General features: G+C 47.2%; 1 protein-coding gene across 3 annotated transcripts in view; it reads left to right on the top strand.

The window, feature by feature from the left end:
• Positions 1-26,279, top strand: part of DSCAML1 (DS cell adhesion molecule like 1) — a 309,373-nt gene that overhangs the window by 12,973 nt on the left and 270,121 nt on the right. For 2 of the 3 annotated variants that reach the window (XM_007522968.3, XM_060179994.1), the window contains exons 2-3: positions 3,311-3,628; positions 10,870-11,016. In XM_007522968.3, coding sequence (XP_007523030.2) covers positions 3,311-3,628; positions 10,870-11,016 — 465 coding nt within the window. Of the gene's footprint in view, positions 1-3,310; positions 3,629-8,489; positions 8,559-10,869; positions 11,017-26,279 lie in introns of those variants that run through there. The other variant, XM_060179995.1, reaches the window with a different exon arrangement.

A 26,279-nucleotide genomic window follows, 5' to 3' on the forward strand; every position in this document is an offset into this window, starting at 1 on the left:
GCCTGTGGCCTTGGACCTGGAAGAATCTCAGACCTGGCGTGCAGACAGCTGCTGTGACAGAGGCTGAGGCTCCTGAGAGTTGGGTATCCTAGGCCAGGGCTATCTCTGTAGGGAGGAAGTGTGGAAGAGACTTTCAGTCAAGAGAGAGACTAGAAATGTGTTTTGGGGGTGGTGTCAGGGGACAAGGGTCGGATGGATGAGAGGATGAGGTGGGGAACCTAGCCTGGGAAACCAGATTATGTAGTCTGCACTAGAACAGCTTCGAGGTGAGGCTGAGTCAGGTCCCAGTGAAACTTTGAATAAGTCTATGAACTCCTTACTGCCCAACAGCATCCTTCTGAAAGCCATAAAGATTTAAGTGAGATAATATCTCTGTTGGGATCTCATCAGAGCCCAGCCACCTTTAGCAGTGGAGTAGTTATTATTATCATTAAGTCTTTCTGTCTTTGGTGGGTTTGACTTCCTAAATCCATGAAGCTGACACCATGGGGAATTTGATTAACTAGGTTTTTTGGGAAGCACTCAGAACTCCAGGGCACTGCCCCACTCCCATGGGCAAGTTCTTCAGCTGTCTGTCTGCAGGGTTGAGTGTGATAGGGGCCCCTTCCAGGAGGAGTGTGAGTGTGTGTGCTCTGAATGCAAGAATTGGTGGCCAAGTCATGTCTCAGGAAGATCAACATCTCCCTTTTATTCTCTTGGCTATCACAATGCTGTCATTGTTAAGAATGCAGATTCTGGGCCTGAACTGCCTGCATCTGTCACTGTTGGTCTTGGGCAAGTCACTTTCCTCTCAGAATACCTTACTTTCCCCATTTGTAAGCTGAGATTTTAAGAATAGCTCCCTCACAGGGTTCTCAGGAGGAACAAGAGAACAAAGAAGCAAAATGCTCACATTAGGGAGTACCTCCCCACCTCTGGTGAGTGACTTGGTGAGGAAATTTTTGAAGAGTGGACAGGCCTTCAGAGGGGGCCACTGGGCAGAGGGATCCAATGAGAAGCTTCCCTGAGTCTCAGTTTACTTATCCATGCAATGGTCTGATTTCATGATTTGGGGGACTGTCTGCTGTGAACTGAACAGCCTTGGGGCGCTCCTGATGGTTCCCCTCTGGCCACCCCCTTCTTCCTCAGAGAAGACCTGCTCAGCCTCCAGCTCAAGAGTGAGTAGGGGAGGAGCATGAGGGGATGATGGAAAGGCCACATGGCTCCCCTTTGCCACCTGTCCTGCCACTACAAAGGGTTTGGTCCTGGTAGGGACAGCATAGGCACTTGCCGCTAAGAGGACATCCCTAGAGGGGTGGTGCAGAGACCATGAATGTGGCCGTTAATGGCTTCATCATGACTTTTTATGAGATGATGTGAATTGTTCTGACCAATGAGGCATAATGGCCTTCCTCCTTGAGAACTGCAGGATATTCTCCCCGGAGGCTGGGATCAGAGTTAAGCTGGGAATATTAATGTAGCCCAGAAGCAGACCCACCCCTTCCCCATCAAGTTGTGGGAATGGAGGTTAAGTTGAGTTCCCTACATGTTCTTTAAACAAGTCACAGAGTACTTGGTTTGTTCCCCATAGTCTTGGCTGACTCAGGACCTGGGACCAGCCCTGTTTTTCACTAGGTTTGTCTCCACCTGCTCAGAGGTGGCCCTTCTGAAGGTGGCTGGCTCCTGGAGAGGGAAGCGGGTCCTGACCCACCATTCAGAGCCACTTCCCATCAGGCAGGAAATATAGAAGTTGTCTGACAGGCAGTCATGAGGGTGAGTGTGTGTGCCTGTGTGATTGAGTGCTGCAGTGGCAACATGTCAGAATGGACAGGGTCTCTACAGACCTGCCCATCCCTGTCTTCATAAGGGAGAGCTAGGGAATCCCTCAGTCAGCTGTCAGGGCCACTGCAGTCCTGAGCTCGAAGCTTCCCCACCAGTGTTACCTTTCCTCCTCACTCATCCTCAAGGACAGTGCCTTTTCCAGATAGGCCTCCAGAACTAAAAGATGGCTCTCAAGGTTCCTCTTAGAATGTGGCCTTGAGACATTTTGTCATATGTGGGATTCTGTAAAAAGCACTAGCACCTTTTTGGAGGTGTGCATTTACATTCTTGGTTCTGTAACTTACTCACTGTATGATTTTGGACAAATCGCCTTTCAGCCAATAAATGGAAATAACAGGGTTAGGTGACTCAGTGGCAGAGCACTTTATATGCATAAGGCCCTGAATTTGATCTCCAGTGCCACATGAGAATAGGAGGACTCCAGGGCTGGTGGAATAATGCTTTGCGCTCTCTCTCTCTCTCTCTCTCCTTCCTGTAAATGCCCATGTTCAGTGGAGAAGCAATTATAGAAGCCAGACCTTCCACCTTCTGTACCCCATAATGACCCTGAGTCCATACTCCCAGAGAGATAAAGAATAGGAAAGCTATTAGGGGTGGGGATGGGATACGGAGTTCTGGTGGTGGAAATTGTGTGGAGTTGTACACCTCTTATCCTATGGTTTTTTGTCAGTGTTTCCTTCTTATAAATAAAATTTTTTTAAAAGTTGGAAAAATAAAAACATTTCATTTATTATTAGATAGAGACAGACACTGAGAGGAGAGGGGGAGATGGAGTGGGAGAGAGACCCAGAGAGACACCTGCAGCCCTGCTTCACCACTCGTGAAGCTTTCCCCATGAAGGTGGGGACCAGGGACTTGAACCCTATATGTGCTTAACCAGGTGTGCTACTGACTGGCCCCCTAAAGTGGTTTATTTTTTCTTTTAAATATTTTTATATCTTGTTTTAGCACATTAAATCTTTATTTAATTGGGCTGGGGAGGTGGTGTAGCAGCTGAGCACACACATGAGCCCCTGTGTTTGATCTCCAACCCAGCACTAAAAGAGAGCATAGTGGTACATTGAGGTGCTGCCTCTCCTTCCAGCTGACTGGAGTAGGGGGTGTGCACCTGCCCATGTGCAGAGGTACTGAGTGAGGATTTGCTATCCAAGCAGCCTTAGTGTCTCTCCCCATATGTCAGTGCCAATTGTGGACCCTCTCACCTAGCAGAGCACTGCCAACCTCTCTTGTGGACTTGGTTTGGGTGGAAAGTGTCACACATTAATTTTTCCCATGCCTGTGCCAGACTGGAAGCTTCTAGAAGGCAGGCAGAGTCTTTTTCACCTTGATCAGTGCCTTTTTAACCTTGAGGTAGCAGCCTCACTCAGTTCATGCTTATAGTGGTCAATGCTTGAAGGTGACATGAGTGAGTGGTCAGGCCATGCCTCCCAGAAGGAGGAGGGGGGTACTTCAGAGCCCCCTAACCCAGCCTCTCTCCTCTCCCCTGCAGCCCGCCCTGAAGATGTTGGAACCAGCCTCTACTTTGTAAATGACTCCTTGCAGCAGGTGACCTTCTCCAGCTCCGTGGGGGTGGTGGTGCCCTGCCCGGCCGCCGGCTCCCCCAGCGCGGCCCTCCGATGGTACCTGGCCACGGGGGACGACATCTATGACGTGCCTCACATCCGGCACGTACATGCCAACGGCACACTGCAGCTCTACCCCTTCTCCCCCTCCGCCTTCAATAGCTTTATCCACGACAATGATTACTTCTGCACAGCGGAGAACGCTGCCGGCAAGATCCGGAGCCCCAACATCCGCGTCAAAGCAGGTATGAGAGCCATGTCACCACTCCCCCCCCCCAGATCAGTCTGAAGGGCTGGATTGTGAAGTAGGTGTAATGTGCTAGGGAGAGGGGTCAGCCCCTCAGGGACAGCTTTATTCTCCTTTGACATCTTAGCACTGCCTTTGCCTTCTGTCTCTAGGCAGAAATCACACCTTTCTGAGTTTTGTGTTCTCCATGAAGCTGGTGCCAATAACTATCTTTTTCATCACCATCTGTAATGGTTAAATGAGAGTGTGTTCATTTAAACTGAGTGAAGGGGCCTAGAGAGACCGCACTTGAAAAAGTGCATCTTACCATGCGTGAGGCCAGGGTTTAAGCCCTGGCACCACATGGAAGCACCATGGATGGCACTGGGGGAGCTCCATGGATGGCCTCTCTTCCCCCTACTTCTTTCTCTTAATTAAAAAAAAAAATGTAAAGGTTGGCCTGGGAGGCTACCCAGTGATATTGCTCACCCACAAGACTCTGGGTTCATCTCTAGCATTTCTTTAAAAAAAGAAAGTTTTGAAGGGTTGGTGGTAGCACAGCAGGTTAAGGGTACATGGCATGAAGAACAAGGACCGGTGTAAGGATCCCAGTTCGAGCCCCTGGCTCCCCACCTGCAGGGGGGTTGCTTCACAGTGGTGAAGCAGGTCTGCAGGTGTCTATCTTTCTCCCCCTCTGTCTTCTCCTCCTCTCTAGATTTCTATCTGCCCTATCCAACAACAACAACAACAGCAATAACAACAATAACAATAATAACAACAAGGGCAACAAAAATGGGAAAAAATGGCCTCCAGGAGAAGTGGATTCATAGTGCAGGCACCAAGCCCCAACAATAATCCTGGAGGCAAAAAAAAGTTTTGGGGAGCCAAGTGGTGGCACACCTAGCTGAGTGCACACATTACCACGTGCAGGGATACATGTTCAAATCCCCACTACCGAGGAAGCAGTGAAGCAGGTGTCTGTCTCCCTCTTGATCTCCCCCATCCTCTCAGTAGCTGTTAGGAGCAGTGGATTCATCATACAGGCACTGAGCCCCAGAGAGCCCTGGCAGCAGTAAATAAAAAAAAAAAGAAATAAAGTTTCAGTTCTTGACTCACAGAAAACATTTAATGAGCTTCCTTCTCCTCTTCCTTCTTTCTCTCCTTCTCTTCCTTCTTCCTCCTTTCTATTCTCCTTTTCAAAAGACTTCATTGGAACATACTATTTTAAGAGAATTTCTCATACTATTAAGTAGAGAGTTCAATACATTTTCACAAGGTTTAGCTAGTATCCAGATCAAGATGTATACTATCAACACCCTGGCAGCCCCCTCATGCTTTTTTTAGTCACAGCTCAGCTCATGGAAGCCATAGTCCTGACTTCTGACAATATGGGTGTTTCCTGATTGTTCTACATTCTATTAATGGAGCTCCATGGGATGTCTTCTCTGGAGCATCTTGCCTACCGTTATGCTGCGGATTTTACCCCAGCTGCTGTGCATACTTGGAGGTGTGCATTCTCATGGCTGGGAATCTCTCTTATGTGAACTCACTGCATGTTATTTGTCAAGTCCATTGTTGGGAGACGTTTGAAGATGATACATCCTTTAGAACAGTCATTCAGGTAGAATTTGTAGTGGAAGATGTTCAACAGTGAAGGATTTAAGTTCTTGGAAAAGTTGCTGGAAATAATGGATTGTTTCTTATGTGATTTATTTATTTATTTTTGCCACCAGGGTTATTATTAGTGCTTAATGCCCACACTATTCCACAATTTGCATAGCCATTTTTTTCCCATTTTCCTTTAGATAGAGGATGAGAACCAGAAAGGGTAGAGAAGAGAAGACAGAAGGAGAGACACCAGGACTATTCCACCACTCATGAATTCCCCCATGCAGGTGCTCCCAGGTAGTGGCCTAAGAAACTCTGTTCTCACTTATAGTGACATATACACTCTGCCAGGTGAGTCACTTGCTGATTTCTCAAGTGGTCTCTTTACGGAAACTCTGGTGGTGGCACACCTGGTAGAATACACACATTACAATGTGCACAGACCTAGGTTCAAGCCCCCAGTCCTCACTTGCAGGGGAGAAGCTTCTTGAGCTTCTCTCCCTCTCTTTCTCCCCCTTCCTATTGACTTATGTCTCTATCCTATAAACAAATATTTTTTTAAAAAAAGAATATATGTATTTAATAAAGAGAGAAAAGCAGAAACCAAGGAGAGCACCAGAACCCTAAAATAAAATAAAGAAATTAGGGAGTCTGCCCCTCTGGGCTGGGTCAGGGAATAGCTGCCACCTGTTTCTCTGACCTGGGCAGTCCTGCAGCTCTGCCATATGTAAGCAGCTAGCAGTGATTAGGGTGCTGGAGTCTGGGGAGTGAGGTTCTTAGAAGAGCTTGGTGGGCAGAGCCATGAGAAAGGCACCACTAGAAAGACACCAGGTGCACTATCTTTTCTGACAATTTACAGGTGTTCTGGGTACAGCCTTTCAACTTGCCTAGTGACTTCTTGGGTCATTCTGCCACAGAGGAACATTCACATGCACAATGTCCTGGTCGCTAGGGTATAGAGGGTGTGACTCGTAGAGTTAGTCTTCACCACATTTGTTATTTTGGGGAGCACAATATGAGCTTTTAGAGCCCAGGGCCAAGCTCAGGTATCTCCCCTGGTACTACCTATGGAAGCTCTTTTTGAGAATGTGATCCATTGCACTGCTCTTGGAATACAGCACCAGGTACTGAGTCAGAAGTCCTGGAGGCCAGGATTTGGAGCCCAGCTGTGGCCTCCATGGCCTGGAGGACTAGACTGGGAGGAAGTGACCTGCATTACATGCCCATCCAAAGAGTGGGATGCAGTTTTCGTAACAACCCAGTTCAGTTCTTACAAAGGAGGAGACTTAGACAAAGAGCAGCTAAGTCACTTGCCGAGGGCACAAAGCTAGTTGATCATTGAATATAGCTATAAAGACAGAACTTTGAGGCTGGGTAGTGGCATACCTGGTTAAGTGAACATGTTACCTGCAGGGGTAAAGCAGTGTTGCAGGTGTCTCTTTCTCCTTCTCTATCCCCCTTACTTCTCAATCTCTCTCTGTCCTATCAAATTAAATAAAGTTAAAAATTTAAAAAAAGACATAATTTGTTGCAGAGTTCTGTATATGCCAAGCCTCCTTACACACTGTCATGATTATTTTTATTTATCTTATTAAAATATATTTCACTTATTTTAGATACAGAGAGAAGGGGGAGGTAGACAGAGAGAGACAGAAAGACATCTGCAACACTGCTTTACCACTTATGAAGCTTCTCCCTTGCAAGTGGGAACTAGGGACTTGAACCCGGGTCCTTATGCATTGTAATGTGTGTGCTCAACCAAAAGTTCCGCCACCTGGCCCCTTGTGTTTACTCTTTATGCACCATAGGGGAAAGACCCCAGGGCATCATGCATATGTGATATTACTGAACTATTTCCCAAGTTTTCTTCTCTTTTCTTTTTCTTTTTTTTTTGCACTAATGTTATCGCTGGGGCTTGGTAACTGCATTATGAATCCACTGCTCCCATTGGCCATTTCCCCCCTTTTTCTTTCTTTCTTTCTTTGCCTTTTTGACAGAGAGAAATTGAGGGGAGAGAAGAGACAGAGAGACACCTGCAGACCTGCTTCAAGACACATGTAGTTTCCCCCCTGCAGGTGGGGACTGGAGGCTCAAATTCTGGCCGTTGGGCATGGTGATATGTGCATTTAGCCAGATATGCCACTGCCCTGCACCCTCCTAGTCCCATTTCTTTTTATCATTTTTTTAATTTTTAAAAATATTTTTTATATTTATTTATTTTCCCTTTTGTTGCCCTTGTTTTTTTATTGTTGTTGTAGTTATTGTTGTTGTTATTGATGTTGGCATTGTTAGATAGGACAGAGAGAAATGGAGAGAGGAGGGGAAGAGATAAGACACCTGCAGACCTGCCTCACCTCTTGTGAAGCGACTCCTTGCAGGTGGGGAACCGGGCCTCGAACTGGGATCCTTACACTGGTCCTTGCGCTTGGCGCCACATGCGCTTAACCCGCTGCGCTACTACCTGACTCCCCCCCCTTTTTTTTTTTTAATTTTGAGAGAAAGAGCGCATGTGAGAGAGAGAGACCACAGCATTGCTCCACCACCCATGGAGCTCCCACATGTTGTTGAGGCTTAAACCTGGAGCTTCATGCACAGCAAGAAGTACACTCCAGTATTAAATATTATTATATCCTTTTGCATTTATCAATTATGTATTAATATTATATAAAATTTAGTATTTTAAAATAATATATTACATATATTATTATTCACTTCCTTTGACAAACTAGGAAACAGGTCCCAAGAGGTTAATGAGTGCACATCTCTGTCCACACAGTGGTTCAGAGGAGGGGGCAGAGCCTGCTTGATTGATGCACCGACCTCTGGCTCCTGGGGCAGTGGGTGGGGCACAGGCCCACACTCCATCCATCCCTTTGGGTTCTGCCTCCCTTAAGGATCCTCTGCCCTTAGTTTCCATTGTGCTCTCCCCACATCAACAGGCAGGGCCCGACCGAAGCCACTGAGGGCAGACGAGGGTCCCAGACAGAGAGCAAGGCCTCTCTCCTCTCACCACAGCCCCACTGGACTGAAGGGGAGAGGAGCAAGGCTGGGGAGGCTAGCTGGACTGACCCGAGTGGAAACAGCCAATTAGGAGGCTCTGGACGAGGCCTGAGGGGCGGGCTGTGCAGTGCTGTGGGAGGGAGGGGGCGGGGCTGTGAGCCTCGTGCGTTGCCCGGGACAACCACGCAGTAGCTTGCACGCAGGCAGTGCGCAGCGCTGCTGCTGCCGGGGGTAGCTGCTGAGGGGCCAGGGCACCCCAACTCTGCTGGCGCGGGAGGGCTGCAAGGAAGCAGTGAGCCTCTGGGGGGCAAAACAGGAGGGCGAGGAAGAGGTGACCGCAGGTAATGGCGCCCGAGACCACCCCGCATCATAGCTGTGGTCGAGTCCGGCGCTGAGGCGGTGGGCGCAGGCCCCGGGCTGTGTGTGTGTGGCTTGGGGTGGGGGCTGCTTTCCTTGCGTAAATGCTGGAAACTTATGGCTCTGGGGTTCCACTGTTTCAGAGACAGTCCTAATTTTAAACAAGGTCTCCCGCAGTCCTCACAAACCACCTTTCAGAAAGTTCGCTCTTCAACTCTTTTTTACCCCCTAGACTGCTTTTTACGTTGAAATGACACAGAAATCCGTTGCTCCACCACGTGTCATGCTTTTTAAAAAATTTAATTATTGGGAATTGGGCGGTAGCACAACGGTTAAGCGCAAGCTGCGCGAAGCACAAGGGCCATCTCAAGGATACCGGTTCGAGACCCCGACTCCCCACCTGTAGGAGAGTCCCTTCACAGGTGGTGAAGCAGGTCTGCAGGTGTCTATCTTTCTCTCCCCCTCTCTGTCTTCCCCTCCTCTCTCCATTTCTCTCAGTCCTATCTAACAACGACGACATCAGCAACAACAATCATAACTACAACAACAATAAAAATACAGCAAGGGCAACAAAAGGGAAAATAAAATAATAAATTATTAACATTTTTCTTTTTTCATCTAGTTTATCGCTGAGGCTTGGTGCCTGCACTACGAGTCTGCTGCACCTGGCAGCCATTTTTTCCCTCATTTTTTGTTGTTGTTATTGTTGGGTAGGACAGAGAGAAACCGAGAGAGACAGGGAGGGGGAGAGAAAGACACCCGCAGACCTGCTTCACCATCTATGAAGCGACGCCCCGTGCAGGTTGGGAGCCGGGAACTCAAATCAGGATCCTTAAGCCAGTCTTTATGCTTAGTGCCATGTGTGCTGTGCCACCACCCAAACCCTTATTATTACTTTTTAAAATATATATATTTTTTAAATCTTTATTTATTTATTGGATAGACACAGCCAGAAATTGAGAGGGAAGGGGGTGATAGACAGGGAGAGAGACAGAGAGACACCTGCAGCCCTGCTTCACCACTTGTGAAGCTTTCCTCCTGCAGGTGGGGGCCAGGGGACTGGAACCTGGGTCCTTGCGCCCTGTAACGTGCGCTCAACCAGGTGTGCCACCTCCTGGCCCCTATTATTACTTTTTATGTGCCACCAAGGTTATTGCTTGCGCTTGGTGCTGGCTGGACTCTGCCGCCCTGGCAGCTATGATTGTGTGTGTGTGTGTGTGTGTGTGTGTGTGTGTGTGTGTGTGTGTGTAGAGAAAGGCTGAGAGACAGAGAGTTACTGCCGATGTTTGTGAAGCTTCTTCCCTGTAGGCAATCCCTTGCAGAGACCAGGACTCGAACCTAGGTCTTTGCGTGGATGACGTGTGTGCTCTATTTGAGTGAACCACCTCCTGGTCCCCCTGACAGTTTTTAATCTGGGAAAACTTTTGTTGCCTTGCTCCAATTCATTGACATCCCAGGCCCAGGATTGATGTTGGAGATTAAACATAGTTTCTGAAGAGGAATTCCAGTATAATTTCCTCTTTTTTTTTTTTTTTTTGCCACTGGGGTTATCGCTGGGACTCAGCACCTGCACAGTGAATCCACCACTCATGGCTGCCGTTTTTCTCTTCTGTTTTACTTATAGGACAGAGAGAAATTGAGGGGGGTATAAAAAGGAAGAGAGAAGAGATAGACACCTACAGACCTTCACCACTGGTGAACTGTCCCCCCTTCAGGTGGGAGGTGGAAGCTTGAACCTGAGTCCTTGCTGAATCAGGTGTACCACTGCCCCACCCGGCATTTGCCTCAGTACCTGTACTTCCTGTGTTAATATTATACAGTGCAGGACTAAGATGCTTGCCTTCAGAGCACTTACACACTAACTTGGTTAGGAGCTGGATTTATAATCTAATAGAACGAGTTGCTTAGGCAGGAATAAGATCAAGCAGGGACTGAGAGATAGCTCACAGGGCAGAACAAGGATATATGTTCAAGTTCTAGTTTCACATGAGATTACCATGCATGGGAGAGCGATGTTGTGGTGTCTTTTCTCTCTCTAAAATAAAAAGGGAAAAGAGTAAAGGAGGTATTGTGTAGCTAGTCAGCAGTGACACATGCTCAAAGTCCTGGGATCATTTCACGATGTTGCATTAAAAAACAAGATGAGAAAGAAAACAGGGCAGGAGCTTTTGGGCTTGGTAAGTAGGAGTGGGACAAGAGGTGAGAGGGGTAAGATCTTGAGTGCTGAAGGAGTTATACTGGCTTCTCTTCATCCTGTCCCAACCAAGCCTTATAACACCATACCCATCTCTGCAGTTTTCAGGGAACCCTACACCGTCCGGGTGGAGGATCAAAGGTCAATGCGTGGCAACGTGGCCGTCTTCAAGTGCCTCATCCCCTCATCAGTGCAGGAATATGTTAGCGTTGTGTCCTGGGAAAAAGACACAGTCTCCATCATCCCAGGTAAGTGCCACAGACTGGCAGTTGGAAGGCAATGGAGCAGAGGTGCTGGAGTTGGTTGTTGAGCTAATTATGAAGTTGCTTCTGACGAGGGACACCTCACTGTTCTGGTGATTCTTCAGCATACAAAGTTAATATGATTGTGGGGGGCACTTAATGATGGAGGTAGACTCTGAGAACTGGTCACTAGTTGATCCTGCCTCTCTGCAAGTGGTAAAGTGTACTAACTCAAGTCTAGATGGAGCAGCTTACCGCACACTTAGGCTTGTGGTCTAGATTGGGAACACTGTCTTATGTGGGCTGTCACTAGAGAAAAGGTCACCATGCATTTCCTCTCCCAATGCTTCCTTTTCCCTATACCAGGTTCTTTTCTTAGCAGGGTAACAGGTCTGGGAGTCCCCAGAGAGGCCTTCAAAGTACTCCAAGGCCTTGAGTTACAAACTATGGGCATGGTTTCCGCTGGTCTTACCTACTCTTTCTATCCTAGCATATATCAGAGGCACTGTTGATTTCTTCCTTTTTCTGCCAGAGGCCTAGGCTTCCTGTCCCTAAGGCAGAGGGGCCCTCTGAGCAGCCTCCAGTGTTGCAGTGTCACCTCTGGTCATGTGAGTCCATTCTATTGGCTCATGATTTCCTTGTTTGGGGGAGACTGATGACTATGCATGAAACCTGTTGAGCAGGAATCCTTAGTCTTGTTAGAAGCTTACTTCCCTAGCACCCTCTTTGAAGAACTTACCAGTGTTTGATCCGAACCCTGATCAGTACCACAGGAGCAGAGCCTAAGCATCAGGCTTCTTAGGTGGTGCCATTGTAACTGGGAGAAGGGCCACTGCTGGCATAGTTATAGTAAGTATGGCATGATACTTTTTTAGAGATGTTAATTTGTGTTTTGCCTTTGGTACTCCCTCCTTCGCTCAGTTCCAAGTAGGTGGCCAGGTCACCAAACCCCCTGGCCTCTGAGCTCTGAGGGTGATGAGAATCTAAAGCCACTTGAAGGCAGCTGCTCTTTTTGCCTTTTGTAAAACCACCAGTTAGTAGAAATGACTAATGGTTGATATTCTGACTGGGAAGGAGACACTCTGAGGACAAGGAACAAATGAGACAAAAGAAAGTCAGAAAAATGGTTGGCATTGTAGACTGCTCATAGATGTGGCTAGAGGAAGGGGTTCATCCCATAGGGGTGGTATTGTGTGACTCCATAGTGACAGGGGGTGAGGCCACAGTTCCTGGAGGAACTCTGGAGTGCTTGGCCCAAGTCCCAAAGGGATTGTTCAGGAAGGAGAAGGGGCTAGTGTGGACCAGATTGCTTTAGAGACTCGGCAGAGCTTTGGGGAAAGATCTCAGAACAATGGAGATGGCTATGCAGCCTGTTCAGCAGTACCAAATTGAAGGTAATTTAAAGACAGTACATAAATGTGGTATTTCTGATATGCTTTAGTTTTATAGACTTAGGGTTATTTTTTTTTTTTTTAGTTTTTTTTTTGTGTGTGTGCCTCCAGGGTTATCGCTGAGGCTCAGTGCCTGCACTTCGAATCCACTGCTCCAGCAGCCATTTCCCCCCATTCTGTTGGTGTTATTATTATCATTGGATAGGACAGAAAGAAATTGAGAGAGATGGGGAAGAAAGATAGACAGCTGCAGACCTGCTTCACTGCTTGCAAAGCAATGTCCTCTGCAGGTGGGGAGCCAAGGACTTGAACCAGGATCATTGAGACAGTCCTTGTGCTTTGCGCCATGTGCACTTGGCCTGCTGCACTACCGCCCAGCCCACTATGGACTTGGGGTTTTACTGATGATGATGTCTGGAAAGATAACTCACTTGGACAGTGCATTTGCTTTGTCATGTGTGCTTCCCAGGTTCAAGCTCAGCCCCCAGTGCACTGGAGCACTTCAACACTATAATATCTTTACTTCTCTATCTCTATTTCTTTGTGTCTGAAAGAAAAGGGGGGGGGGACTGACTGGTGAGGTCCTAGCAATAACAAACAGATTAACAACAACAAAAACCAATAATAAATGTGAGTGCTTCTCAGTTTGAGCCCCCCAGTTTCCCACCTGCAGGGAAGGGGGTTGCATCACAAGCATCACAAGCAGTTGGTATTCAAAAGCAGGTCTCCAAGTGTCTCTCTTTCTCTCTCCCTCTTTATCTTCCCCTCCTCTCTCAGTTTCTCTCTGTCCTAGCCAATAAAATGGAAACTGTGGCTTCCAGGAGCAGTGGATTCATAGTGCAGGCACTCAGCCCCAGTGATAACCCTGGAGGCAAAAATAAATAAATAAATAAATAAATAAATAAATAAATAAATAAATATGAGTGCTTACTATATTCCTGTATGATCTCATTCTTACAAGTCCACGAGAATGTCTTCCCCACTTTATAAAAGAGGAAACTGAGGCTTAAAGTAGTAAAGTCTTTTCTTCCGGACCATACATCTTTTAAGCAGAGGGCAGGGACTTCACCCCAAGTCTGTCTTTTCAGCCTGTGCACTGAATCCCACACAGAAATGTCTCCCCATGTAGTTCAAATACATCCACAAAAGTGTTTTTCTGGGCCCAGGGGTCCATTCCATGTGTGTGGCAGGTCCAGAGGGCCTTGACCTCAGGAAGGGCAAAAAGCCAATGTTGTAATTAAGAGCCTAGACTCTAGTGTCAGCCGGCTAAGACTTGAAACTCAACCGGTCACTCTAGCCAGGCAAATCATATGCTATGCCTCAGCCTCTACTGGTGCCTCAGTTCTCCCAGCTGTAATAAAATGGGAGTGGTGATTGACTAACATCATAGGCTTCAAGTAAGAATGAAAAGAGCCAATTTATGGAAAATGTGTGAAGATGGCAGGCTATGATTATTCTTAGGTAAAATGACTTGCCAAGCTTCTCTTTATGCTGCTGTTCCCTGTTGCTGTGTGTGTGTTTCTCCAAGGCCTATGTCTCCCTCTTGACTCAGTTTCCCAAGGGTGGAAACTGGGTGGTTTCATCTATACTTCCTTGTATACCACCTTACAAATGCAGGTAAATGCTCGCGAGTGTCTGGTGGGGGCAGGATTGGATGGTGAGGAGAATTCTGGACAGAGGCATTGGTGCAGCATCAGTGTGGTTGGCCGGTGGTCAGAAGCCCCATCCAGTGGGAGGAGGAGGAAGGAGGAAGGCTAATGGCCTGAGCTGTAGCTGGAGGCGGGAGCTGCCCCAGGCGTCTTGTACTTGGTGCTGCAGGGCTGGCTTTGATGTCAAGACTGGGCCTGGGCCCCGAAGGGCATAATTATCAGGGAAGTGGGCTTGATGCTAATCTGCAGGGCCTCTGTTGCACTTTGGTTCCCTAGAACACTCTTTCTGTTTCTCTAGCCTTGAAGATGGTTCCTGCCTTGCCCTCCCTATCGCCCCATCCACAATCACTCCAAGTCCTTCTATAGCTGCACACACCCCCCAGGAGGAATCCTCAAGACCCAGATAGAATGATGTTTTCCTATCTCCAGGATCTGAAGACCTGGAGCTTAAACAGCATGCTTTACTTGTAGAAAATGTTTAATTGTTGATTGCAATAAATGTATGCAAATTGCTTTTTTTCTTTATAAAAATAGGGTTCACTGCCCTTCATATTCATACTCTTTCCAGTATATATATGGGGGGGGGGGGTTGGGAAGTTGAATGGCAGCTTGTTGCAGGTGTGAGAGAGTTAATGGCTAAACTGTCTTGAGGCTACTGGAGGACTGAGATGCCACTGTGACCTGCCCTGGCACTTGGGATCAGCTCTGGAGCAGGGAGAGCTGTGTTGCCTTTGATCTTTGGATCTGCAGGCTGGGCTGGGATCCTCCAAAACCCACAGGCCCAGCAGGAGCAGGTGCTGGAGATCGGGAGGAGGGGCTGGCAGTGGGTGTAGGCCCCTTGGAGTCCCAGGAGAGAGCAGGTGCAGTGGAGGTGGGCCTGCTAGGCTGGGTGGAGGCCCTTGGGAATGAGGAGCCTGACCTTCCATGGCCCTCTGGGGGGCAGGTGTGTGGGAGGAATTAAAGACTCAGGGCCTAAGCAGGCTTTGTGAGGTGGGTTCGTCTTACCAGCTGCCTTGGGTAAGAATCCTAGAGATGCCCACTGAAACAAGTAGCTTTATGACTGTGCTTTGCCTGGGGTAGCAGCTGCAAAGACACCCCAAACTGCTACCTTTGCCCAGAACTACCTGTACCCCAGCCCTCCACTCTTCCCTCCCCTCTTTCATGTCCCTTAGGCTGGTTATCTTAGTCCCTGTTCATTTACTTTTATATATTTAGAGGAGAAAGTCAGAGATAGGAGAGACACCAAAGCACTGCTTCTCCATCCATGGAACTCCCCCTGGTGCTGTCCATGGTGTTCCCATGTAGTGCTGGGGATTGAACCCGGGGTCTCATGCATAGTAAGGTATGTGCTCTGCTTACTGAGCTGTCTCCTGTCCTCTGCCCTGGGCTATTTAAAGATGACTGTATAAGTCACAGGCAGACTCCTACCCTTCCCCTCTGCTAAGAACTTGGGTGTAAAGTGAGCAGTCAGATGGAGGTAGGAGGCCAAGGGGCTTTGCATAAACATAAATTAAAATTAAGGCCTCCATTGAAGCCGAGATGTGGTTTAATTTCCCATCTGCACAATCACCATTACAATGCATGTTATTGGATATAAAGATAAATCCGGCCCTGTTCCTAATAGCTTTTAATTTCCACCAGAACTGATTATATTGATGCTTGCTCCTTGTGGGAATTTCCCAGCATGCCCCTTGCCAGCATCTTGGTGATCCGGTTGGAGCCCCAGTGAGGCAGTTTAGACCCCACTCAGATGCTGCCTCATGTATCTACTGGGCTCTGGAGACAAGCCTGGACCAGCATGGAGCTCCTGGCTGCAGACCATCTCATGTATGGGTTGGGATAAAGTGCACTGGGCTTCCTGTGTGGGTGAAGGGGCATCTGGCCTGAGGAGTTCTTTCTGAAAAGCCATCCCTTTCATCCATCTTCCTGTCTGTCTCCACTGTTCCAGTCTTCCATGGCTTTTTTTTTTTAACTTTTTTATTATCTTTATTTTATTTATTGGATAGAGACAGCCAGAAATCGAGAAGTAAGGGGGAGAAAAAGAGGGAGCGATAGAGAGGGACCTGCAACATTGCTTTACCACTCGCAAAGCTTTCTCCCTGCAGGTGGGGACTGGGGGCTTGAACCCGGGTCCTTATGCATTGTCACATGTGCGATCAACCAGGTGTGCCACCACCCAGTCCCTCTTCCATGGCTCTTCAAATGTATTTTCTTTTCATCTTCTATCCTCTTCTGCCTGGCTGGCCTCATTTCTTCTCCTTTTTTATATTTGTTTGTTTGTTTATTGCCTCCAGGGTTATTGCTGGGACTCGGTGCCTGCACTACGAATCCACTGCTCCTGGAGACTATTTTTTCCCCTTTCTTTTGTCCTTGTTGTTTATCGTTGTTATTATTGTTGTTTTAAATAGTTTTTCCTTTAGTTCTAATTTTTAGTTTTATGATGTAAAAAATACAAGGGATAGTGTTGACAGGGTTGGGGGAGAGGCGTATTAGCACTCAAATGCAGGTCTAGAAGTGGAACTGAGAGACTCAGATGTGAAAGTCCTATGCTCTGCTTGCTGAGCTCTCTCCCTCCCATGCTTTCCTTTCCTTATTGATTCCTGACTTCCTCTCTCTCCTGTAACTTTGGCTCTCAGGGTTTTTTTTCTCATGAGCAGATATCAGGCCACCTTACTCCTGGTCTGGCCACTGGAGCACTTCCTTCCATCTTACGTGTAGGTGGTAGTATCTGTCTATCAGCCACAAGCGAGCGCACCATCATATCTCCTTCATCTCATTCTCCCCAGGGCCCTTGTAGCACCTGTCACAGCCTGGTAATAACAATAATCAGATTAATGATATTATCTGTCATGTATTGAGACTGCTTTGTGTTAGGCATTTTACATATATTATTTCTAATCCTCACAAGAACCCTTTAAAGAGACTATTTTTCATTTGGTTTATTTTTGTTTCCTTCCAGTTTTATAAGTGAGGACCTGAAAGCCCAGGGTAGTAAAGCAACTTGTTCTAGGCCACACAGCAGATAAGGATTATGGTCAGGTTTGAGCTTAGAGCACCTGGAAACTCAACTTCCTGCTTCTCTTTAGAGCAGGCATGCTAGAAAGAGTGCCTGTGTTTGTCTCTGGCACTTGCCCAGGGGCAGAAACCTGCCACCAGCCATGGCCCTGACCTTTGTCCTTGTGCGCCGTGACCAGAGGCCTGGGCTTTTCTGAATGCAGCAGATCTCCAGCTGCAAGATCAGAGAACAGAACAGCCACTCTTAACAAGAAGGCTTTCTTGGGCTCTGGTTTGGGCCCAGTGGGAGCAACAAAGGCAGGCCTGATCCAGGCATTTAGGATTCAGTGTGTGTCTTCAACTCTGAATGACAGGGATGGATAATCTCAGCACAGTAAACAAGTCAACCTGATCTTAGTTTGCTTTGGAATGCAAATTCAGCTGATTAATTGTATTTTTCTCAGGCTGATACTTGGATTCCACAAGTCTATGCCCACTTGGGCAGGGATGGCACAGAGGGAGAGCCCAGGTGGTGCCAGAGTCCCAGTCTGTCAGTGCTCAAGGGGCCTGGGGATTGTGGGGGTGCGGTGTGTAACTGACTGATAAACCCAGCTCTAGTGTGAGGCCATCAAGGGGTCCTTGGGTTAAGCCCTGACACCATTTGTGAGCACCATGGACAGCACTGAGGAGTTCTTAGATGGAGGGGTGGTGCTGTGGTCCCTCCTCTCTCTCTCTCTCTCATAAAGAATGAAAGAAGTGAGCCCATGGAGGCTGCTCAGCTATGGTGTATGAGGCCTTGGCATGGCATTAAAAATAGAAAAATAGCACCTGGGGCTGGGTGCTGGTAAACCTGGTAGAGAGCAGGCCTTACCATGTATGTGGACCTGGGTTCAAGCCCCCTGTCACCTCTTGTGGGGAGAGGGGGGAGAACTTCACAAGCAGTAAAGCAGAGATACAGGTGTCTCTCTTGTTCTCTACCTCCCCTCCCCTCTCAATTCTCTGTCAGAGAAAGAAATGAAAGCATGGCTCTGGCATATGTGGTGTGCTAGGGGTTGGTCCCATGGCCCCAGATGTGCCAGACTTGCGCTCTGCCTTCTTAATCACCTTTCTGGCTGTAGTTGGCTGGGGTCTGTTCTTTTCACTGCTCACAGGGTACTTACTTTTCTTTGACTACCAGTCCTCTTCTCTTGCTTTGTCTAAGGCATCACCATCTTTCAATGTCTGGTTCCTCCCATGATGTCTTTTCTGATTTCTACTAAGAGTAGATTTAAAAACTGCCCAGATTAACCTCCTTCCAGGGGATTCTTTTGTGAAATCCTCAGAACTTTATCAGTTCTTGCTCCAGACACTAATCTTATTTGGTCCTGTAACTTTGTAAATCTGTGTTATCCCTGTAATGAGAATATCTAATCGTCCAGGGGAGGACATGTGCTTTGTTCAGATCCCTCCCATGCTTGAAGGAAATGATTAATGATGATGATGAAATGCCAGCTCTCCCATCCTGAACTGTCATGTGGTAGCAGGCAGGAGGCAGGAGGCAGGAGGAAGGCTTGCCCAAGGTCACATGCAAAAGTGGGGGCATTGCTTTAGGCTGGGCTGCTTCAGAGAGAGACCTTCTGTGGGTCTCTCTTGTGATGCTCTGATGTTGAGGAGCAAGATCAGGCTCTCAGCTGTTCACTGTGGAGAGGTGTGGAGCAGAGTGGTGGTCAGCCTGGGATCCAAGGCAAGTGGTCAGTGGGGTTTGGGCCTCTGCTGAGTATTGGCACAGTGTCGGGGTCTGTAGGAACCATAAACTATTTCATTTCTCCAGAAGCTACTAGCTAGGGTTTCTAGTATCTTCCTATGAAGAAGGTTCTACAACAGATGTTGAGACTCTTTCTGATGGTGGCAGATCATAATGCCTCAGGAAGAGGAAAGAGGTCTTGGCCGAGAGGGTAAAATGGCCAGCATGCCAGGCGAAGTTCGGTGGTCTTGGGTTGTGGCTGAAGGGAAGTAGAAAAGGCAAGAGAGAGGTCTAAAGCAGATGGCATGATATTAAATCATGAATGTTATATCTATTTCTAGCAGGAAAAAATACAACATGAAAGTAATGGTTAATATTTATTGAGCACTTAGGAAGTTGTCAGACTCTATTCTAAGCATTTCACTTTTTTGGCTCATTTAATCCTCACAGCAATCTAAAGATGAGAGGACTATTATTCCCCATTCTACAGATGAGCAGAAGGGCCACAGAGAAGCTAAGTGAATCAGCTAAAGTTATAAGTGGTAGAACCAACTCCACAGCTTAAACTTAGGTATTCAGACCGTGCTGTTTGTGCTCCTAAGTGCTGTACTCTATTGGCTTGCAAAAATACCACATGGAATATACATATTGGAAAAAAATATATATATATGGTCATATATTGACAAGAAAAGGGCAGCACCCCAGCAGAAAACTGAGTAATAGATAGGAGCTGACAATTTACAGAGGAGGTGCTGGGTTGTGGTGGGAAGAAGATAGCCTTTGGACTCTGCCAGTCCTAGTCAGTATTCTTGAGTAAGTTTCCTTCAGATCCTCAGTTTACTCATTTGTGAAATGGAGACACTGGAATCTATTGCACATGAAATCCTCAGGATAAAAACCGAGCCTCTTGGAAGACATGGAAACTAAAATAGAGTAAGAGTGGCTGAAACATAGTGGGGGTACTGCACACTTGGCTTCATGAGGTGCAGCTTTCTTGGCTATGCTCCTCTTTTTTGGATGCTGGACTGGAGACAGTACAGGGGCTGACCAGAGGCGCAGCTCCCACAGGGGCGCTGGTGCTATGGCTGTGGTCTGGAGGCTACCGCCTCTCACTGCTCTCTTGAGAAGTGGCAGGTGCTCTGTATGGTATTTGCAGCTCAAATCATCCATGGTGGTGTCTGGCAGGATGAGGGAGGCAAAATGACTGAGACGTAGGGTTGCTAATCTCTGTGTTCACTCATGCCTGGCACGACAGCTGATCAAAATGATGCTGAGGGAAGGAACGAAACAGCAGGGTTTGTTCCCAACATAGCAAAAATCAGCTCAACAAACTGCCTGGGTCTACCTTCTTGAAGTGCTCCAACCCTAATCAGTAATACCTAGTGTCTCCAGAACACTATGCCTTCTAGAAAGTGTTTATACATCATCTCACTACTCCTGTCAGTAATGCCCACTGCCTTCCTTAGGTTGCAGACAAGGAGACTAAAATCATAGGGCAAAAAAGGAACCTACATGGGACCGGGTGGTTGCGCACCTGGTTGAGTGCACATACTACAATGCACAAGGTACTGGGTTCGAGCCCCCAGTCTCCACCTGCAGGGGGAAAGCTTTGCTAGTGGTGAAGCACTGCTGCAGGTATCTCTCTGTCTCTCTCCCTCTTTTTCTTCCCCTTACACATCGATTTCTGGCTGTCACTATCCAATAAATACATAAACATAATAGGAAGAAAAAAAAGAAAGAAAACGAACCTACATTAGAACGAGGTGTCTGCAGGGCCCCGTCACAGGTACCTCTCTGTGTCTGTTCACTTAGTTCTCCTGTTAAACTTCGGGCTACACAGGTTACATACATTCTTAGGTATAGAGGAAATGAGATTCAGCGAGGTTAAGGAATTCATCTCCAGGCCACAGTTTCTCTGTGTTAGGGCCTAGCCTTGGACCTAGAAATTTTATTCCCAAAGCACAAGCTCATCCCTTAAAACATACTTTATACTTAAACATACTTTATTACTGACTTTTAAAAAATTATTTTATTTTATATTATTTATTTTATCTTTTGTTGCCCTTGTTTTTTGTTTGTTTGTTTGTTTGTTTTATTTTTAAAGATTTTATTTATTTATGAGAAAGATAGGAGGAGAGAGAAAGAACCAGACATCACTTTGGCACATGTGCTGCCAGGGATCGAACTCAGGAGAGTAAAGCTTGAGAGTCCAAAGCTTTACTGCTGTGCCACCTCCTGGACTACACCCTTGTTGTTTTTTATTGTTGTTGTAGTTATTATTGTTGTTGTTTATGTCGTCATTGTTGGATAGGACAGAGAGAAATGGAGAGAGAGAGGAGGGGAAGACAGAGAGAGGGAGAGTAAGATAGACACCTGCAGACCTGCTTCACCGCTTGTAAAGCGACTCTCCTGCAGGTGGGGAGCTGGGGGCTCGAACCAGGATCCTTATGCCGGTCCTTGAGCTTTGTGCCACGTGCACTTAACTCGCCACGCTACCGCCCGACCCCCTATACTGACTTTAAACATACTTAAGTTCCAGGGGCACTTGACAATTACTGTTATTCTCACCAAGGCAGATCTGGGGAGGAAAAGGCAACTAGCCCTTAATTTTGTCGTTGTTGTTGGTTTCCTGTTTGTTTAGATGAGGAAAGACACTGTCTCCTTCCTAGGGAGTGCAGAGAGGGCATCCTACCTTCTGAAGCACACTTTGCAGGCTGGTGATGTCAAGGAAGCTTTGAGAAGCAGTGAAAGAATTCTCTCCTGGTGAGAGAGCAGAAGTGGAAATGACCACTGGAGTGACCAGAATGGTAAGAAAGGGAGTGACAGATCATTGCATTCTTAGGCAATAAGTGCTATTCAGGAGTCATTGCATGGAATATGTGCATGGCCTTCTTCTACCCAGCTGACAGAGGAGTAGACTGAGGCCAGGAGCCCAGACCACCAGTCCAGGGCTTTGGTACAAAGGTGGGGCCTGATTCTGAGTGCAGACCCTGTGCTTTTCGCTTTCACAGATCATGGGGCCACCTCTCACTGCCTGCTGTTCTATCTATCATCTTCTGTTTGTGTCTGGTGTGTGTGTGTGTGTGTGTGTGTGTGTGTGTGTGTGTGTGTGTTGTGTGTTTAATTTTTACTTATTTATGAGGGTAGATGTGGAGTCCTGCATGTGCAAAGTGAGGGATGGAACTCAGGACCTCATGCTTCTGAATCCAAAGCTCTGTCCACTCTGCCACCTCCCAGGCAGCAAGCTCTCTGGTTTATAAAGCCCCATGCCATGGCAGGCATCACATTGAATTCTTCCAGGCCTATCCAGGGGAGACACCCTGCTAGCAGGCAGGGGGTACACAATCTTTTGGGTCTTCAGCCTACAACTCTGGGCAGCCCCACCTGTGGCCAGCAGCTCTGCAGGGCCCTTTCCCATCTCCCTGCAGGCAGGCTGCTCTGTTGTTACTCACCAGTTGGTTGGTTCCAGAACCCTTCGCCACAGTTCCGTAGTCAAGCAGAAATGTCTGTGTTTGCAGGTGCCTCTGGCGGCGTGTGCATGTGTCGTGTTTTGCTTTTCCATTTAGTTCATGGCAGGCACTGCATTTCCAGAGCACCCACTGGGTGAATTTCAGCAGATTTAAGACAATTGCCAGGAAATGCTCTGCCCAGGCTCATGCAGCAGCAGTGGACATGGAGCGAGAGAGCAGCATTGTTTGGTTAAGTTGGCACCTCTGTAAGTTACCCTGAAATCAGAGCAGAATTCTTTATAGAAGGTTATCCTACACATAAATCATCATTAGACTACCTCATTTTTGTTTAATGCCTACCTAACTGTGCTGTAGCCTAAAAATGTGTGTTTAGTGAAGTCAAGGGTTGCAAGGAAATTATAGGGTTTTCAAAAACCCATTTGCTTTGCTGGTGTTCACATCAGAATCAATCTTGCCTTTCGTTCTCACTCTTATTGCAAACATGCCGTACTGCTCGTCGAATTCTGGCATTTAATGTAGGGTAGCATTTATTCAGAAGAAGCCAACGGTGCTTACAGAATGGCAGAGCTATGTATAGATGGCACTTCCTGCCAAGCCTGTGATTTTGAACTCTGTTGTGTATCAATGAGATTTTGCTGCCAGAGCTGCATGGGCATAGGACTGGTTCAGAGCAGAGGCCTATGCCAGGTGGTGCTAGGTGGGTGGGTGGCCTGAAGCCTCACTGTGTGCTAGCACATAATAGGGACTCGTTCATCTATGTCTGTAGAATAAAGCTTAACTTGGAGTGTAACCAGCCCTTGAATCAAGTGGCATATGGGGTGAATGATAGTGTGAGTGCTGTGGACCACAGAGCAGTGCTTCTCGCTTGAATGGCACCCCCCCTTTATTTCATCATCACTGGGGCTTCATTCTGCACTGATTTTTTTTTCATATAGAGACAGAGGGAGAGGGAGAGAGGGAAAGACACTACAGCACCAGAGTTTTATTTGTGGTGGAGGGTGGAGCTTGGCTTGAACTTAGGTCATATGCATGGCAAAGCATATACACTGTCTAGATGAGCTGTTTACTGACACTGAAGACCCTTTTTGATGGGTGAGCTGTTTATTAGAGCTAAGAGACTTGGGCTCTGACCTTAGAGAGACATAGCTCCTATTCATGTTGTGACCCAAAGAGAGTCCTTAAGCCCCTCTGAGCTTCATCTACCTCTGTTGTACAGATAGGGAGAGGTTTAATTAATTTTTAATTATTTTATTTTTAATTACCTTTTTAAAATCTATTTATTAGATAGAGACATCCTGAAATTGAGAGGGAATAGGGGTTTAATTTTTTTATGTATGGTTATTGTTTTCTATAAAGAAGTATTTTTGAAAGATTCCAAAGAGGTTTTCAGCTTTTCTTATTGCTAAACAGACCCATAATTAACTGTCCCAAATTTCATAATTTTCTCTGGAAACCTGGAATGTTTCTATGAAGAGGTAGAATTGGGAGTTGGGTGGTAGTGCAGCGGGTTAAGCGCACATGGGGCAAAGCGCAAGGAATGGCTTAAGGATCCCGGTTCGAGCCCCCGTATCCCCACCTGCAGGGGAGTCGCTTCAGAAGCGGTGAAGCAGATCTGCAGGTGTCTATCTTTCTCTCCTCCTCTCTGTCTCCCCTCCTCCCTCCATTTCTCTGTCCTATCCAACAATAGCATCAGTAACAACAACAATAATAACTACAACAATAAAACACAACAAGGACAACAAAAGGGACTAAATAAATTTTTTTAAAAAGGAGTTAATATTCAGGGTGAGCAGCAGTTATGAATTTATAGAGGGGTAAGTATCCAAGAGTGAACACTCAGGTGTGATTATTCAGGGGTGAGCATACAGGTGTGAGCCTATAGAAGTAGGTATCTATGTGTGATGATCCAGGTGTAAGCATCTAGGAGGAGTCTATAAGAGTGAGTATGCAGCTATGATTATTCGGGGCAAAAAGTTCTGTCCTGGTTACCTGGGAAGTCACATGGTCTTCAGGGCATTAGGGCCGTGCAGTGAGGAGTCAGAGTGCCAGGGGGCTAAGACAGGGTAAGACCTTGGTGCCACAGAGAAAGGCTGAAGTCTATGCCTTACCATTATGACCTTGACTTTTGTAGTCTGTCTTTAGTTCTGCTCTAGGTGGGAACCTCACAAGGAGAGGTGAGAAGTATGTGTCTTTGAAAGCTGCTAACAGAGACACTGAGATAGCTTCAGGGAGAGAGTGGAGGTGACCCAGAGCATGGCCAGCTTTAGTCCACTGAGTCGAGGCCCCTTCCCTGGCTTTGCACACTGCTTCCTCAGCCCTGGGACAAAACAGCAGACTCTGGAATACTCTAGAAGTAAGACCCTTTTCCTTTCTGTGCCCTACTCCTGCAGATGGTGAAGAGGGAGCCCACCGTATGGGTTGCTTAGTTGAATTTTCAGTTAATTATTTAATTTAACGAATGTTTTCTGAGCACTTCCTATGTGCAAGATGCTGTGTTCTGTAGACGGTGATTCCCAGGGGTCTCTGCTTGAGGATCTCTAGGGATTCAAAGAAATTCCTCTTTCCACACACCAAGGAAACACACTTTAATTAGAGTGTGCATGTGTGTGCTTAGAGTGTGACATGCTGGGTATGTCCATACTGACTGTACACTTGTCTATGTACACTCCTTGCCTGTGCAAATAGGGGAGGTAGGGGAGACTCCTCTCTGTGGGCCCCAAGGTGGAGATGTGGCCTCTGTCTAGGGGAAAGGGCCTCCTTATGGGACCATCTACTCACTCCAGGGGTGTCTAGGTGAGAGCTCACATCTGACCTTTCCCCCTGAGCTTAACAGCACCCCTACTCAGCCATCCCCAGGCCCCTCTCCATCTTCTGTCTGGCAGTGACATGGCCAGCATTTGGAATGTTATGGAGAGTCTTGATTTCACCTCCTTTTCATGAGGCCTCTCAGGTGGAGAGAGGGTGGGCAGATGTGTGGAAGTAGTGATGTCAAGCCTAACATTGAGGGGTTTCCTCTTCAACAGCAAAGATGAGCTTGGGGCCCAGGTGACCCCAAAACTGGGAAGATTGTGATGAGAGCAGGCACAGCTCTGGACCCTGTAGAGTCCATGCTTTGGGTGGACTGAGATCCTGCAGGGTGACTGTTCTAGACCTGTTAGCTTGCAACTCTCAGCACCACCAGACGAGCTTCAAAACTGCAGCTGTCCAGGCCCAACCCCACAAAAACCAGGATCCCTGGGACTAAGAAACCTCAAGACCTAGAGAATCTCTGAGGTGATTCTAGGGAGGAGCTGGACTGCAGCTTCCCTTTTTTGCACAGGAGGCCCCAGGAATGAAATCCTGGCACCCCGAGAACAAAAGTTGTGCCGGAGTGGGGAGCTGGTCATGGGGAAGCAGGGAAGCCAGGGTGGGGCAGGTTGGCTTGGCTGGAGCACAAAGACATTTAAACATGGGGTGTGAAGGGTGTTGCTCTGAGCTTTGTGTAGTTGAAAGGACTGAGGGAGCCATCAAAAATTTTTTTGTTTGACTAGAGCACTGCTTAGCTCTGGTTAATGATGGCTTTGGGGATCGAACCTGGTCTCTTGTATACAAGTCCCGTGTCCTGTGTGCTACTGCTGAGCTATCACCCTGCTCCTTGTTGGGGATTTCGAATGAAGAATGACTTTGGGAGGGTGGCTTTCAATGATTAAGGATATCCCCAGAAATATGGGAACTATCCTTGGCCATAGCTTCCTGGAGTCCAAGTCTGCCCTGGGAATGATCCCTATTCTGGTTAAATTGAGATGGCACATTTCAGGGGGATACAAGAACCAGAGCCTGGACACCTCATGAAATAGTGGAGTTTTGAATTCCCTTAGATAGAAAAAGGACAAATTGTAGAAAGATGCATACATTGTGGTACCATTTGTATAAAGTTTGAAAACATGCAAAACAGTATCCTGTATTGTTTCTGGATACTTACATATGTGGCAAAAGTATAAAAAAACATGCCAGGAATGCTGACACCATATTTAGGTTGGTGTGTGCCTCCCAAGAAGGCTCT

Source organism: Erinaceus europaeus, chromosome 20 (assembly GCF_950295315.1).
Source record: "Erinaceus europaeus chromosome 20, mEriEur2.1, whole genome shotgun sequence".
In the NCBI taxonomy this organism is placed as follows: domain Eukaryota; kingdom Metazoa; phylum Chordata; class Mammalia; order Eulipotyphla; family Erinaceidae; genus Erinaceus; species Erinaceus europaeus.